Source organism: Lepidochelys olivacea, assembly GCF_965140295.1.
Source record: "Lepidochelys olivacea isolate rLepOli2 genome assembly, chromosome: 3".
Classification (NCBI taxonomy): Eukaryota; Metazoa; Chordata; order Testudines; family Cheloniidae; genus Lepidochelys; species Lepidochelys olivacea.
In genome coordinates, this window is record NC_140413.1 from 133,848,565 (window position 1) to 133,861,733 (window position 13,169).

Here is a 13,169-nt window from a genome sequence, read left to right on the forward strand (position 1 = left end):
TGGTATCCTTTCAAGCCTACTTGTTGTCTTATTTTTAATGATGCCAACTAATTCCAGCAAGCCTTTATTAATACATCTCATATTATAAAATTTAATAACTTTTAAGTGATTATAATGCATAATACAATATGGATTAAGTCTTCTAGCTTAATTTATGTTAAATACACCATTCATGTTTAAAATGTTGAGTGAAAATGATACTGTAAAATATTTTTTCATAGGCACTTCTTAATAAACCAGGCCTTGTGGAAGGGTTGGGAGGGAATCAGGTATATCATCACTTTGTTATAATACTGTATAACATGTAGAATATAATATGATGGATGATGTTATAACAACATTTTTACTGTGACTGTAAAATTCTAGCCATGGTATTGCATGAAAATATGCCTCAATTAAGCTTCATTAGTTATTTCGTCTTTGATGCTACAAATAATTTAGGCTAGGATGTGATTATAATGAAGTTTTGATTATGCTGGTTACCACCCCTCTTAAACAAATGTGAACATTATCAATGTTTGCATGTGCAAGCGATTTGATTACTGTTCACATTATTGTGTGTAGAAATGTGTTAGTCGAACTGACAAATATGGTCTATTTTTGGCATCGAGAAAATTAGCTCTTTCCTGAGATCTGAATATTTTTTAAATCCTTGGAAATAACATACACTACAAGGAATGGAATTGTAAACTAACGTTTATCAACACTGTCCAGTTTGCAGGTAGGCATAAATTGCTTCCAAATGTGCGATAGCTGAGCAATTCCATAATTTCTAGGAATGCCTGAGGCAGGAAAGGAAACTAAGAATCCTTCAAATTCACCTTGGTAGAACTTACAGTTATAAACTGCAAAGAACCTTGATTAAAAAATGAATTTATATTTCCAGTCTTCAAAATGACTAAGGCTAAAAATCACTGTCAAAGGGAAAGGATCCAGGAGACAGAGCTGCTTTGTAGTTCCCACCTCCCCACACCACTCCCAATAGCAGCTTGCAAACAGCAGTGCTCTTTTATCTAGCGGCAGACTTCCCAGAAGGTGAGAGAGTCCAAAATCAACAAACTGTAGGATAGGCTCAGGTCCTGAGTGAGCACACACAATATTTTGACTTGGAGAAAGAATTCAGTCCTCCTCCAACAGTTCACAAACTCCTCCCCCCCACCACCCTTACATTACATTATCCTTCTAGATAAGAACATCAACTGTATTGATTTTTGCTCATTCCCCTTACCTAGTACTGGTTTCAGAGTAACAGCCATGTTAGTCTGTATTCGCAAAAAGAAAAGGAGGACTTGTGGCACCTTAGAGACTAACCAATTTATTTGAACATAAGCTTTCGTGAGCTACAGCTCACTTCATCAGGTGCATACTGTGGAAAATACAGAAGATGTTTTTATATACACAAACCATGAAAAAATGGGTGTTTATCACTACAAAAGGTTTTCTCTCCCCCCACTCCACTCTCCTGCTGGTAATAGCTTATCTAGTGATCACTCTCCTTACAATGTGTATGATAATCAAGGTGGGCCATTTCCAGCACAAATAAAACACCCATTTTTTCATGGTTTGTGTGTATAAAAACATCTTCTGTATTTTCCACAGTATGCATCCGATGAAGTGAGCTGTAGCTCACGAAAGCTTATGCTCAAATAAATTGTTTAGTCTCTAAGGTGCCACAAGTACTCCTTTTCTTTTTGCTAGTATTGGTTGCCTTACATTACAGCTAGCCAACTGATAAGTGTTAGAACACATATCTTATTTGTTTAATGTAATGTATCCAATATCACACTTCCATTTCTTTCACTACCCTGGGAGCAATAGATGCACTGAATCTATTTCCCTGGTGCACATATTATTCCTGGAAGAAATATTCCTAAATAGGACAATCTGATGCCAGCAAACCAATGCATTTCCAACATAGAATCAGTATTTCTAATGTACTACTGCTCTGGAGATATGATTCAGAATACCAGGGTAGCCATTACTCGCAGTAAGGCAGATCTCACATATCTCTTCTCAATGTAACCTAATACACATACTGCTAGTGAAAGTTTACAACAATCCATTGTTGATACCTCAATTATACTTCTCCTAGTTGTGGTAATTGGTGAAGGAAGGATGAATATTATATATAAATACAATTACAGGAATAGATTAATTTAATAAGGAAGCATGTGCTATTTGATCAGCCAATTATGTACTTTTTCTTAATGACTTTGAGGAAAACATCAGTAATAGCAGATTAAAAATCAATGATCTGTCTTGAAGATTAATTTTAAATCCCTATTGACTGAAGACTGAAGGATGAGTCTGCATTGTTGTTGTTTTAAAAGCCAACAGTGGTTAATGGAAAACAGAGAAAATGTTGGTCAGATTCCATATGACTGAGTTTCTGAATAATCTAATTCAGATACATGTATGTTTATTATATTTTAGCACACAGAGTACCTAAAAGTAATGATGAATTCAAATAACCAATCATGAATAAAAATAGTAGTGAAGCCACAAAAGCCACACGAAATAGGGTTCTTGATAAACAACCAACAATATTTACAAGAGCTACTTATTTCAATGATTCACTGTTGTGACACTAAGAACCCCTCAATGCCAACAGGCAAAGGGTTCACTGCTCTGTAACAGCAACTCCTAACAGGCCTGACAATCTCACTACACCTAGCACCCTGCTTCCATAGTATTTATCCACACAGAATGTTATGTGAGATCTTCAATAAAAGCTGGGTTCTCACTGATCATTGTCATTGTGAAATGTATGTACAAATACCATGAAAGAAGTTGTGTATATATACTGAAAATACATTCCTAAAAAGAGTCTGAATCGAGGCAGCATTGGTTTCTGCCAGACAAAAGGATGTATATTCCCTTATCTGTCTTGGTTTACATATAAATTAAGCATCAAAAGCCAATACAAATGAAGCCCGGTTTGCATAAGAAGTCAACATGAAGTCAGCACACTAGGGAATAAACCATGCGGGGGCATCCTGACTTTTGGGACAAACAATGGATGTTTGGGAGATAAGACGACAAAAGTACACCTTTTTTATCATTAACCAAGGAAGCAAAAGGACATCACTTTTTGCATTCATGAAAGAGGGATCCCAGTCATGTTGGTTGGAGATGCTGGGAGATTGCTCTGGGTGACAAACTTTTGTAGACATGGGCTTGGCCTGTTTAATATAGACTCTAGGAAAAGTGTTATATTTTGTTTTATACATAACCTTTCTCTGTCCATTGTCCTTACTGACTTGAATCTTTGACTCTCTGGTCCTTGTTAATAAACTTATTGTTACTTTAATTACAAATATATTTTAGTGCTGTAGTATTAAGCAAAGTGTTGTTCCTGAGTTGAAATCATTCAGCTTGCGTGCAGGGCTGTAACCAGACATTTTAGTGCCCAGAGCGAGCAAGCATATTTGTGCCCCCTGCGGGGGGTTTTCAGCATTTCTTCACCCCATTTTTCCACGCTGGGCGGCTGCCTTGCTCATCCCACCCTGGTTACAGCCTTCTTGTGTGTATACTGTTCCTCTGGGGACAGCATACCTGGTAACTCTTATGAGTGGCTGGTGGACAAGGGGCTGGATGCTACAGGGATTACTCTCAGGACTCAGGGGTTGGTGTGTGCCTGTCACTAGCCTGTGTTGCCAGAGGCTGTTGGTTCCAGGGAGCTGGACTATAACAGACACAGATGAGACAACTGCACTCTAAGAGCGGTAAGGTGGTGCCTCATGATGACCCTGGGTAGCATCACAGCAGTACCAACTGATTCCCTCTCAGTACAAAAGTGATACTATAAAAAGAAAACTTGCTCTGCTTGCTGAGACTTACGTGTATTGGTGACGCAGGGTCGGGCTGAACACTCTAAAAACAAAAACAGGAAAAAAAATTATTTACAGGTTTTTGGATCCCCAAAAATTCCAGGAGATTTTGTGTACAGGAAATTTCTTACCTTTAGAAGGGAATATTGGCAACCGGCCATGACAAGACAGAACAGGAGGACCCAAATATCTTTACAGAAGCCTTGGTTCAGAGTTAGGAACCCAAGAAGTGAGACAAGAACTACTAGAAGAACAGCCAACACATTCTCCTTGATAGCTTCAGTCCTACAGGAATAAAATAAATAAAAGGGGTTTCAAAAGGAGAAAAGTGCCCATACAACTACTAGAGATAAAGGGACAGATCCTCAGCTGATGTAAATTGCCATCGCTGCACTGACTTGAGCTATAACACTATACCACCTGAGGATCTGCCCTCAAAACTCTACACCAACTGCTTGTGGACTTATCAGTGTATAATACTTCACTCTAAGTCTTTAGTTGTACATCTCATTATGACACCTAAACCTTGTATTCAACCCTGTGAATTTTATTTCATAGATCAGGGGTGGGCAAACTTTTTGGCCTGAGGGCCACATCATGGTTCCAAAAGTGTATGGAGGGCCACTACACCTGGTGGCTCTCGCAGCCGCACTGCCCGGCAGGAGCTCGCAGCCCCGCCGCCCAGACAGCACGGCAAGCTGAGGCTGCAGGGCAGAGGCCGAGGACTAGCCCCCCTGGCCAGGAGCTCAAGGGCCAGGCAGGATAGTCCCACAGGCCGGATGTGGCCTGCAGCCGTAGTTTGTCCACCTCTGTCATAGATGAATAGATTTTAAGGCTATCAGAGACTATTAGGATCATCTAGTCTGACTTCCTGCATAGAATTTCACCAAGTAATTTGTATACTTTAGTGTGCGGTTCCCTGTAAGTCTCTCTATAAAACAGTTTTTAAAGGGAATGATAAGCATTCATGTACTAAAAATGCTAAAGACAAAATACAGAATGTGGCCAAAGGTGGCGAGCAATACTGTTGTCATGTTAAAATTATTCTTTAAAGTGCACCCCTAACTATATAAAAAGAAAAGAAGGACTTGTGGCACCTTAGAGACTAACAAATTTATTTGAGCATAAGCATGCATCCGATGAAGTGAGCTGTAGCTCACAAAAGATTATGCTCAAATAAATTTGTTAGTCTCTAAGGTGCCACAAGTACTCCTTTTCTTTTTGCAGATACAGACTAACACGGCTGCTACTCTGAAACCTAACAATATAGAATTAGAAAAGATATACAATTTGTTCTTATCTATAGTACTGAAACATATTAAATCTTTCATATGTTTAATAAGATTTATTAGAACAGGTGTCCAGAGAAAAGCAATTTAAATATTCAATCCATAACAAAAAGAGTGTATTGTGGATATTTTTCCATGCACTTGAAGTGCTTAGACAAGGCACCACATATACAGAGGCATATATGCTAAATCTAACTTCTCTGACTACATACCATGATTTCTGTAGAACACTAAAGTTGTCGTCTGAAATATCTGCAGCAGAGATCATATTAACATGTGTATAGGGCATACACCCACACAAACAGAGATCAAGCTCATGACAGGCTAGCCTGCAGTCACTGGCTATGTAGGCTTAGTTGTTTTGGGTTGATAATAGTCTAGCAGATAAAGAGCACTGCCAAAACAGCTGATTACAACTGACATGGGGGAAAGAAAAGAAAGACAAGAAGAAAGGATGCCAGAGAAAGAAACAGAATTGTGTCTCATCAAATAATTGAGTTAGGGTGGGGGGGGGGGGAACCAGGGGGATTCCCTCCTGAACTTTGTTCTTAAAATTTGGAAGTATTTCAGTGACAAAAATCTGGCAGCTTTCCCTCTGTTCTTCCCTCTGTTCTCTTCTCTTCCGATTCACACACAACACTAATTTTCAATCACTGCATAGGCACCGACTTCCCCTCTGCCTGGTGGGCAGCTTCAATGCCCCTCAATGCCCCTGCCCCTGCCCCACCTCTTCCCACCCCTGCACTGCCAGAGGCAGCAGGCCCAAGAATCTAGAGTCAAATTGGGAACTATCGCACAAATTGGGCCCTCACTTAAATCAAGGTCTCTTCTCATATAGAAGGAGGAGTCCGGTGGCACCTTAGAGACTAACAAATTTATTTGGGCATAAGTTTCGTGGGTAAAAAACTCACTTCTTCAGATGCGGAGGATTCTTCAGGCTCCTCGTTGTTTTTGTAGATACAGACTAACAGGCTACCCCTCTGATACTTCTCATATAGAAGGGTCATGGGCCACAAAAAGCTCTGAAGTTTTGAGGCTTGGAGCACAGAAACATTTTCCCACACTTAAACTAAACATATTTATTTAAAATGAGTCCCACCATTCACTCCTTTTTTAATAGTTTGCATTTTTACCTGTGAGGAGAAATTCATGCCACTTAGTATGAAGAAAGCTTACCGATCCAGTAATGCCAACAAGGCAAGTCGATCATACCAGACTTTAATCCACTTGCCAGGAAATATAATAAATTTGTAAAACTGCCTGTTAAATTTTCGTTGTGCTGAAGAGCATGAAGAGTCCTCAAAGTCCTGACTCAGTTGCTTTAAAGCAAACAAAACACACACATACACAGTTTCATACTGGCATACTGTTGCCACTAAAGTACATGCTCTAAAAAGCAGAATTTATATGTCAATGTTCCATTCCAATTTCTTTATAAATGAATACTGGTAAAAAATTTTACTCTCCATATTATTTCAAACATAAGGAACATAATATATTAATCTCATTTCCTATAGATGGTCAGAAGTTATGCCAATCATGCAAAATACAATTAACAATACATTAACAAGTTATAGTAACAAATTATTTCTTTAATCCCCATGGTTTATTTTGTCTATGGTTTTCTTGCTTCTTCCACACTTCAGACCAACCACAGCATAAGCCACAACCGCACCTGATGGGAAAAGATCCTTGCCTCTAACTGAGAATCCTAGCGATTAATAATTCCAAGTGACATAAAATATGATTTGAGACAGATTGTGTTCCTTCTGTCACAGTAATTTTTAAGCAAAATATGAATTCAAATAATACACAGTTTTTACATTATTTAAGTTACAATTTAGACATTTTACTTAACATACTGTGAAGGATTTTAAAAAGCCAAAAGTGAAATATGAACATTTACATTTTTTTTTTTTTATAATATCTGCCATCTAGGAGTGTTTTCTATATTTGGTCGCCTGGCTCTACAACCTCTGCTCCAACAGAAACTATTACAGTAATCAATTTTCCTGTTCTTTTTCCTTTTTATTTTTAATCACACTCACCTTAAATTCATTACTACCACTCTCCTAATTTAGTTTTATGACTTGAAAAAGAGTAGAAAAATGACAATGCTAGCAAAGGAATTGTTTAAAAATCTAAACAGGACACTACGGCCCTGATTTTCCAAACACTTCAGCACGTGCTTAACTTTAAGCACATGTGCATAATGGTTTGCAGGACTCGGGCCTAGATCAGGACTTCTGCGTTGTAGTCAGTGCTATGTCACTGACTGGCTGTGACTTGCATGAGGCCACACTAAATCTATTTGTGCCTCCATTTACCTCTCCACAAAATGAATGAAATATTACTTAGGGCTCGTTTACATGAACACTTAGTTCACAGAAAACTGGGGTGGGACTCTACCATGCATTAGTCTGCGGCATACTAATTGTCCACATGGACCCTGCTGACATGCACTTTTGTTAGTGGACTTTGATTTACCCCACTTTGACATGAACTGTTAGTGCACATCTACAAGGTCTACACAGAGAGCTAATGCGCTGCGGGTTAGTGCAGGTAGATTCACACCCCAGCTTGCTACGAACTAAATTATCATATAGACAAGATCTCAGCTAACTTATATGGGTGTCTGAAGCTCTGAGTGAAATTCTAGCCTGGGGTAGTCAATACGTTGACTGCAGGCCAAATCCTGACTGCCAGACACTTTTGAACGGACTTCAAAATCTTTTTATCATCATCGTTATTTTTTTTATTATTATTTTCTCTGGAATCTGGACCTTGACTATACCTTGACCAAGAAATTTGGACATAGACCCATCCAAGTCAATGATAAAACTCTCAATGACTTCAATAGGGTTAAGATTTCACTTATAATCACAAGATTAGAAGCCATAAAAACATGGGTTCTAGTCCCAAACTTGGAGTGTGATCTTGGGCAAGACACTTCACTTCTCAATACCTCAGATTTCCTACAGATAAGGTAAAAGTGATGATAATTCTCTAGTTAGCAGGCTTAACAAATATTTGTAAAGTCTTTTGGGATTATTGCACAGAAATCTCTATACAAATCTAAATTATCATTTTATATGCATTTATAACATACATAAGCAAAAAACGAGTTTTAAATCAGCTTACATCAGCTACTTTCCTGTCAACTTTTAGTTCCTGTTAAAAATCTAAGTCAAGATAAATAATTGTCTGATGTTTTAGGTTTATTAACATCAGACTTGAAGTGGCCGTGGTGGGGTGGGTGAAGGTGTTAAGCTTGGGATGAGGGTATCTCCAGATTCTGGAAGACAGCTTGGAGAACGTCAAAGAGACCCCCAAGCCCACACAAACTATAAAAATAAACTATGTCCTTGTTGTATTACAAACCAAACTGAGCATTAAGGGCCTGCTTCTGACAGGTGATGAGCAACTCCAGCTCCTGCAAGTGGAGGGTGCTCTGGCATCCCACAAATGATACCCAGGACCCAGGATCAGGCCCTAAAAGTTTTACTTCCCAGTTCAGAAAAGAGGTGACAGACTTGCTATTTTAGGCCTACGTGCCCACACTAATCTGCAAAGTGGATGTGTCAAACTGTTAGAATTTGGCAACGTGTATAAAATCCTAACAGCTGTGTCCTCTGGTGTTCAATTTTTACGATAAGAGACTGACTATTTACATGTTGGCAGTATCCTTGTACAGCTAACATGCACCTAATGCAAATGCTTAGCAGGTTTAGACTCATAGTAATCGCTAAATACTCTAATACAAGGCACTTTGGATAACTTGTCCCTATTATTAAAAAAGCTCAAAAATGCTCCTTAAGGACCCATCTCTGCCACCTTTGCTCAGAGTGGTCCCTTATTATTTTTAAACCAATGTGGCTACTTGTATAGTAATATACTACTCAACGTGTAGCCAAACAAGCCCTCCCAGCGGAGCAATACTATATAAATATGAAAGGGTTAAAATGGTTGCCACCACACCAGATGGTCGGTTCTACAACATATTTACATGACATGATTTGTTGAAATGTTAGAAACTGAAATACAACGTACCCGTGGTGTTTCTGAAAGTGTTCTTCGTGCCACCATCAGTAAGAGCTGCTGCTGGAGTGCACTTGCAGCGTGATCTCCTGAAGATGGTTCTTGACTCTCTGAAGTGGTAGTACTAGAGGAACTGAACTGTGTTTCACTGTGCACAGGGATAAAAAGGAACGAAATGGTTTTAGAAAGAGTCAAGTCAATGCCATTTAAAACAATACAGCAGGAGGTCTGGATGGCTCATGGGATCCATAATGGGACATGGAGCCTTCCACCTCATCAGATAAAATCTAGCCCAGGCCTCTAGTGACCAAGAGTCATTTGTTTTTGATGGCTGTTTGTTGACCCCGTCCAGTCCCCTACAGAAAAGCGTTCTTTTTAGAAATGCCACTATCAGAATGGGCACTTCTGAAGACGTATACTACTTCTTTAAGTAACAGCCAGGATCTTACAGTCAAAAAACCCTGGGTGTAATCCAGGAGGCGCTCTGCTCTTCCTTAGCTCTCTGTTCCTGTTTAAATAGACCAGCCCCAGGGCAAAGTAGGGAGCCTCTTTCATTACTCCCAGTTTGTTTTGCTTGTGAGCCCCTGACATATTAGAGGTAATACGCTCCTTCACAGCACCCTTTCTGGTAGTCTCAGCAAAGATTTCAAGAAGGAAAGCGCAGAGATTTAAGTCTTTCAGCCCCAGATGTGGTCCATCCACAACTGGCCGAAGGCACACCGGATGACTGTGCTATCATTGTCCACTAGTACTTGTCATGTGGACAACAGATATCAGTTTCCAAAGATGTCAATCCGCCACATTTCAGGAGCCCTAAAATTTATTTTAAATTTCTGCAAGAGAAATCTTTAATATGCTTTTTCTTTTTAGTCAGCCCTAAATCCTCTTTCTAGGCATAGGTGTCTGTCAGCCCATCATTTTCGATGAAATGATGAAAGGAGTGAAAACTCCCTTCTTGTTCAACTGCATCTGTAATTAAGGTCTTAGAATGCAAGTCCCCATGGCAGGTCTTTCTCTATTCCTTTCTTCTTGATTTTGTACATTTAGCACTTAAAAAATAAAACCCTGGTAAAGTTTCTAATATACACTGTTTAATAAATAATAAAATAATAATAATAATACACACTGGATTGCAAAACTTGTTACATTATTTTATTTAAATAAAATTCTTGCTGAGAATTAATCATTTAAATGTTACTCTTGGATGGGATTCTTTTTGGATACCTATATCCCTGTCACAACTGGGGTCTCCACATCTGCCTCCTCATTCTAATCTCAGTATCTCTTAGCCTTTATCAACCCTACATATTTATGTGGCCCCCATTACCATAGTATCTGAGGGCCTTCCAAGCTTTAAGTTATTTATTCTCACAACACCCTTGTGAAGTAGGACAGTGCTATTACCCCCACGTTACAGACGATGAGCTGACACACTGAGAGGCTAAGTGACTTGCCCAAAGTAGCAGCAGAACAAGGAATTGAGGACAGGTCTTCCAAGTTCCAAGCTAGTACCCTAACCACTGGACCATCCTTTCAACTTTAGTAAGCCAGACCTTCCATACAAATTCTCCTAAGCATATGCCAGACAAAAGGGGAAAGTAAAAGATTAGTGGCTGTGCAGTAAGATACAGAAAAGAGAATGAAATGTTGCATGCTATGTCTACATAATGACAGGTTTCAGAGTAGCAGCTGTGTTAGTCTGTATCCGCAAGAAGAAAAGGAGGACTTGTGGCACCTTAGAGACTAACAAACTTATTTGAGCATAAGCTTTCGTGAGCTACAGCTCACTTCATCGGATGCATTCAGTGGAAAATACAGAGCTGTAGCTCATGAAAGCTTATGCCCAAATAAATTTGTTAGTCTCTAAGGTGCCACAAGTACTCCTGTTCTTTTTATGTCTACATAGTTCATCTCTTTAAAACTGTCTGCCCTCTCCCCTAGCCATTGCTTTGCAAAAGCCAAGTGCAGTCTGGTTCATTCTCAACTTTTGTTTAATTTTCTTTAATCCCACATCTAATAAGGGCCTGGCATGATGATACTACACTCACACACCACAACCCTCCAGACAGAACCCCTTGCCTTTGCTTTCTGGACCAATCAAAAATCTGTCCACCGTAGACTCATGACACTTCTCTCTACAATCAAGTCTTCCCTTAGAGATCAAATCTTTTCCCACTAGACCAGAAGATAGTCTGTTGCCCCACTCGGCTTTAAGAGTTATCTTCTATTTCCTCTCAGCAGCAGAATTCACAGCTCCACCCACCAGCTGTGTCTGGCAGAAGCAATTAATTCCAGAGGTTGTCAACACCCGGGAGGCCAGCAGTGGGAAAGTCAGGAACTCTAGACGCCTGGTAGGACAGTTTGGACAGAGGGGCAGAATATGTGCACCTGGGAAGGCAGAGGTGGGAAAAGCAGCAACTCAAAAATAGAGGCTGTGCTGCTCTTGGAAAGCTGCCTCTGTGCACACATTGATTTACATTTGGGGAGAACATTAATATAGGTTAAAAAAAAATCTGACCTAGTCTCTCTCTTGTTCTTTATTTCTCACGCTTCCTCCATCACCTAGCCCCCACCTTCTCGGTCATCTTTCTCCCTATGTCCCACATGGCTCTGATCATTCTTACATTCACGTGCTATGCCCTCTTACCGATGCTGAACAGTTTAATTGTTAAATTACTTATACTCAAAGATATACACCATGTATGACGACACATCACGGGCACACTAACAATGAATACCAAGAAATTCTACAGTTCTGTTTGTGTTTTTATAAACCTATAACAGGGTTCCGTAAAATTAGAATATATGTACAAATAGGAGCAAACACTCCCTAATTACTGAATAATTGTAACATAAAGCTGAACATCAGGGTGTAACACGGGGCCTTGATGAACAGAAAATACATTAGTTTGCAGAATCAAATTAAGGTTATCAAGATCTACTGTAAACGGCATCATTAATATAAGCAAAGGTATAATTACACTACATTTTGAATTGTAAATTAATAACTAAAGATATATTTGACAAACATGTAACATATGCATGACTAATGTGAAAGGTACAGAGCACCCTCTGTTGATAACTGAAAGAGATTAACATTCTACTGTATTTGTTTGCTCAGCATACAGTTCTATTACACCGTGGAACAAGCATCAATTGAGCTGAACAATTGCACAACACTAAATATTTTATTGTAACCACACAACACTTGAAAATCTGTGTTATAAAATTCCTGTTAGTCTTTCATGACTTTTTTTATGACACTGAAAATTTTTGCCAAAAATCAATCTAAGCAATAACACAGCTCATGCTGGTCCATATTCCACTACTTATCCAGCCTTGAGTCGGAAGTTATCCGAGATAAGATCAAGACAGAAGTTTACATTAGAAGAAAATACACAATCTACTTCTCCCTCCTGATGGACCCCTTGCTTAAAGCATGTTCGTACTGTTCAATAAATGCATGGACAGAGTATGCCAATATTCTGGTAGGTTCAAGTGAGAGATTCTTAAAATGTGGTCCATTGACCACCTTCCGGTAGTCAAATGGTGCTGGTTCTTCTCTTTATCTAGTGTTGCTGTGTTGAATTGCAGTTGAAAGAACATAAAATATATTTCTAATATTACTTTTCCATTGTAAGCAGTTGCAGTTGTGGCCACAGAGATATTGTGCAATGAGGGAGGAGTGGGGAGTGTACACCTCTACACATGGGAAGGAGTCTGCAAGATACTCTATCAAGACCGTGATACACATAGTTAAAAATGTCAAGAATGCCTAGATTAAGTAAATGATTCTTTACTGAGTCCTGGGCTGATCTTTCCTTTTCAGTGTCAATGTGAAGAGGAGACAGGAAATGCTGTGGCTAACATTATGATTGTGGCTAAATAATAAAAAAAAACCTGACTAAAGGGATATGCCTAATAAGCTATTAAATGGAAAGATCCTATAGTCAGTGCTCCAGACTGTAGCAACTGGATCATATGAGCCTAGCAAGAAGCCATGCAAACTGAT

At 39.2% G+C, this 13,169-nt stretch overlaps 1 protein-coding gene across 1 annotated transcript in view; it reads right to left on the reverse strand.

Moving 5' to 3' along the window:
* The window catches only part of PCNX2 (pecanex 2), a 224,597-nt gene that overhangs the window by 172,263 nt on the left and 39,165 nt on the right, over positions 1-13,169 (reverse strand). Inside the window, exons 10-13 of the mRNA XM_084623010.1 lie at positions 9,170-9,305; positions 6,296-6,438; positions 3,962-4,115; positions 3,841-3,873 (exon numbers count right to left, since the gene is read on the reverse strand). Of these exons, the coding sequence (XP_084479136.1) occupies positions 3,841-3,873; positions 3,962-4,115; positions 6,296-6,438; positions 9,170-9,305 (466 nt within the window). The remainder of the gene's footprint in view (positions 1-3,840; positions 3,874-3,961; positions 4,116-6,295; positions 6,439-9,169; positions 9,306-13,169) is intronic.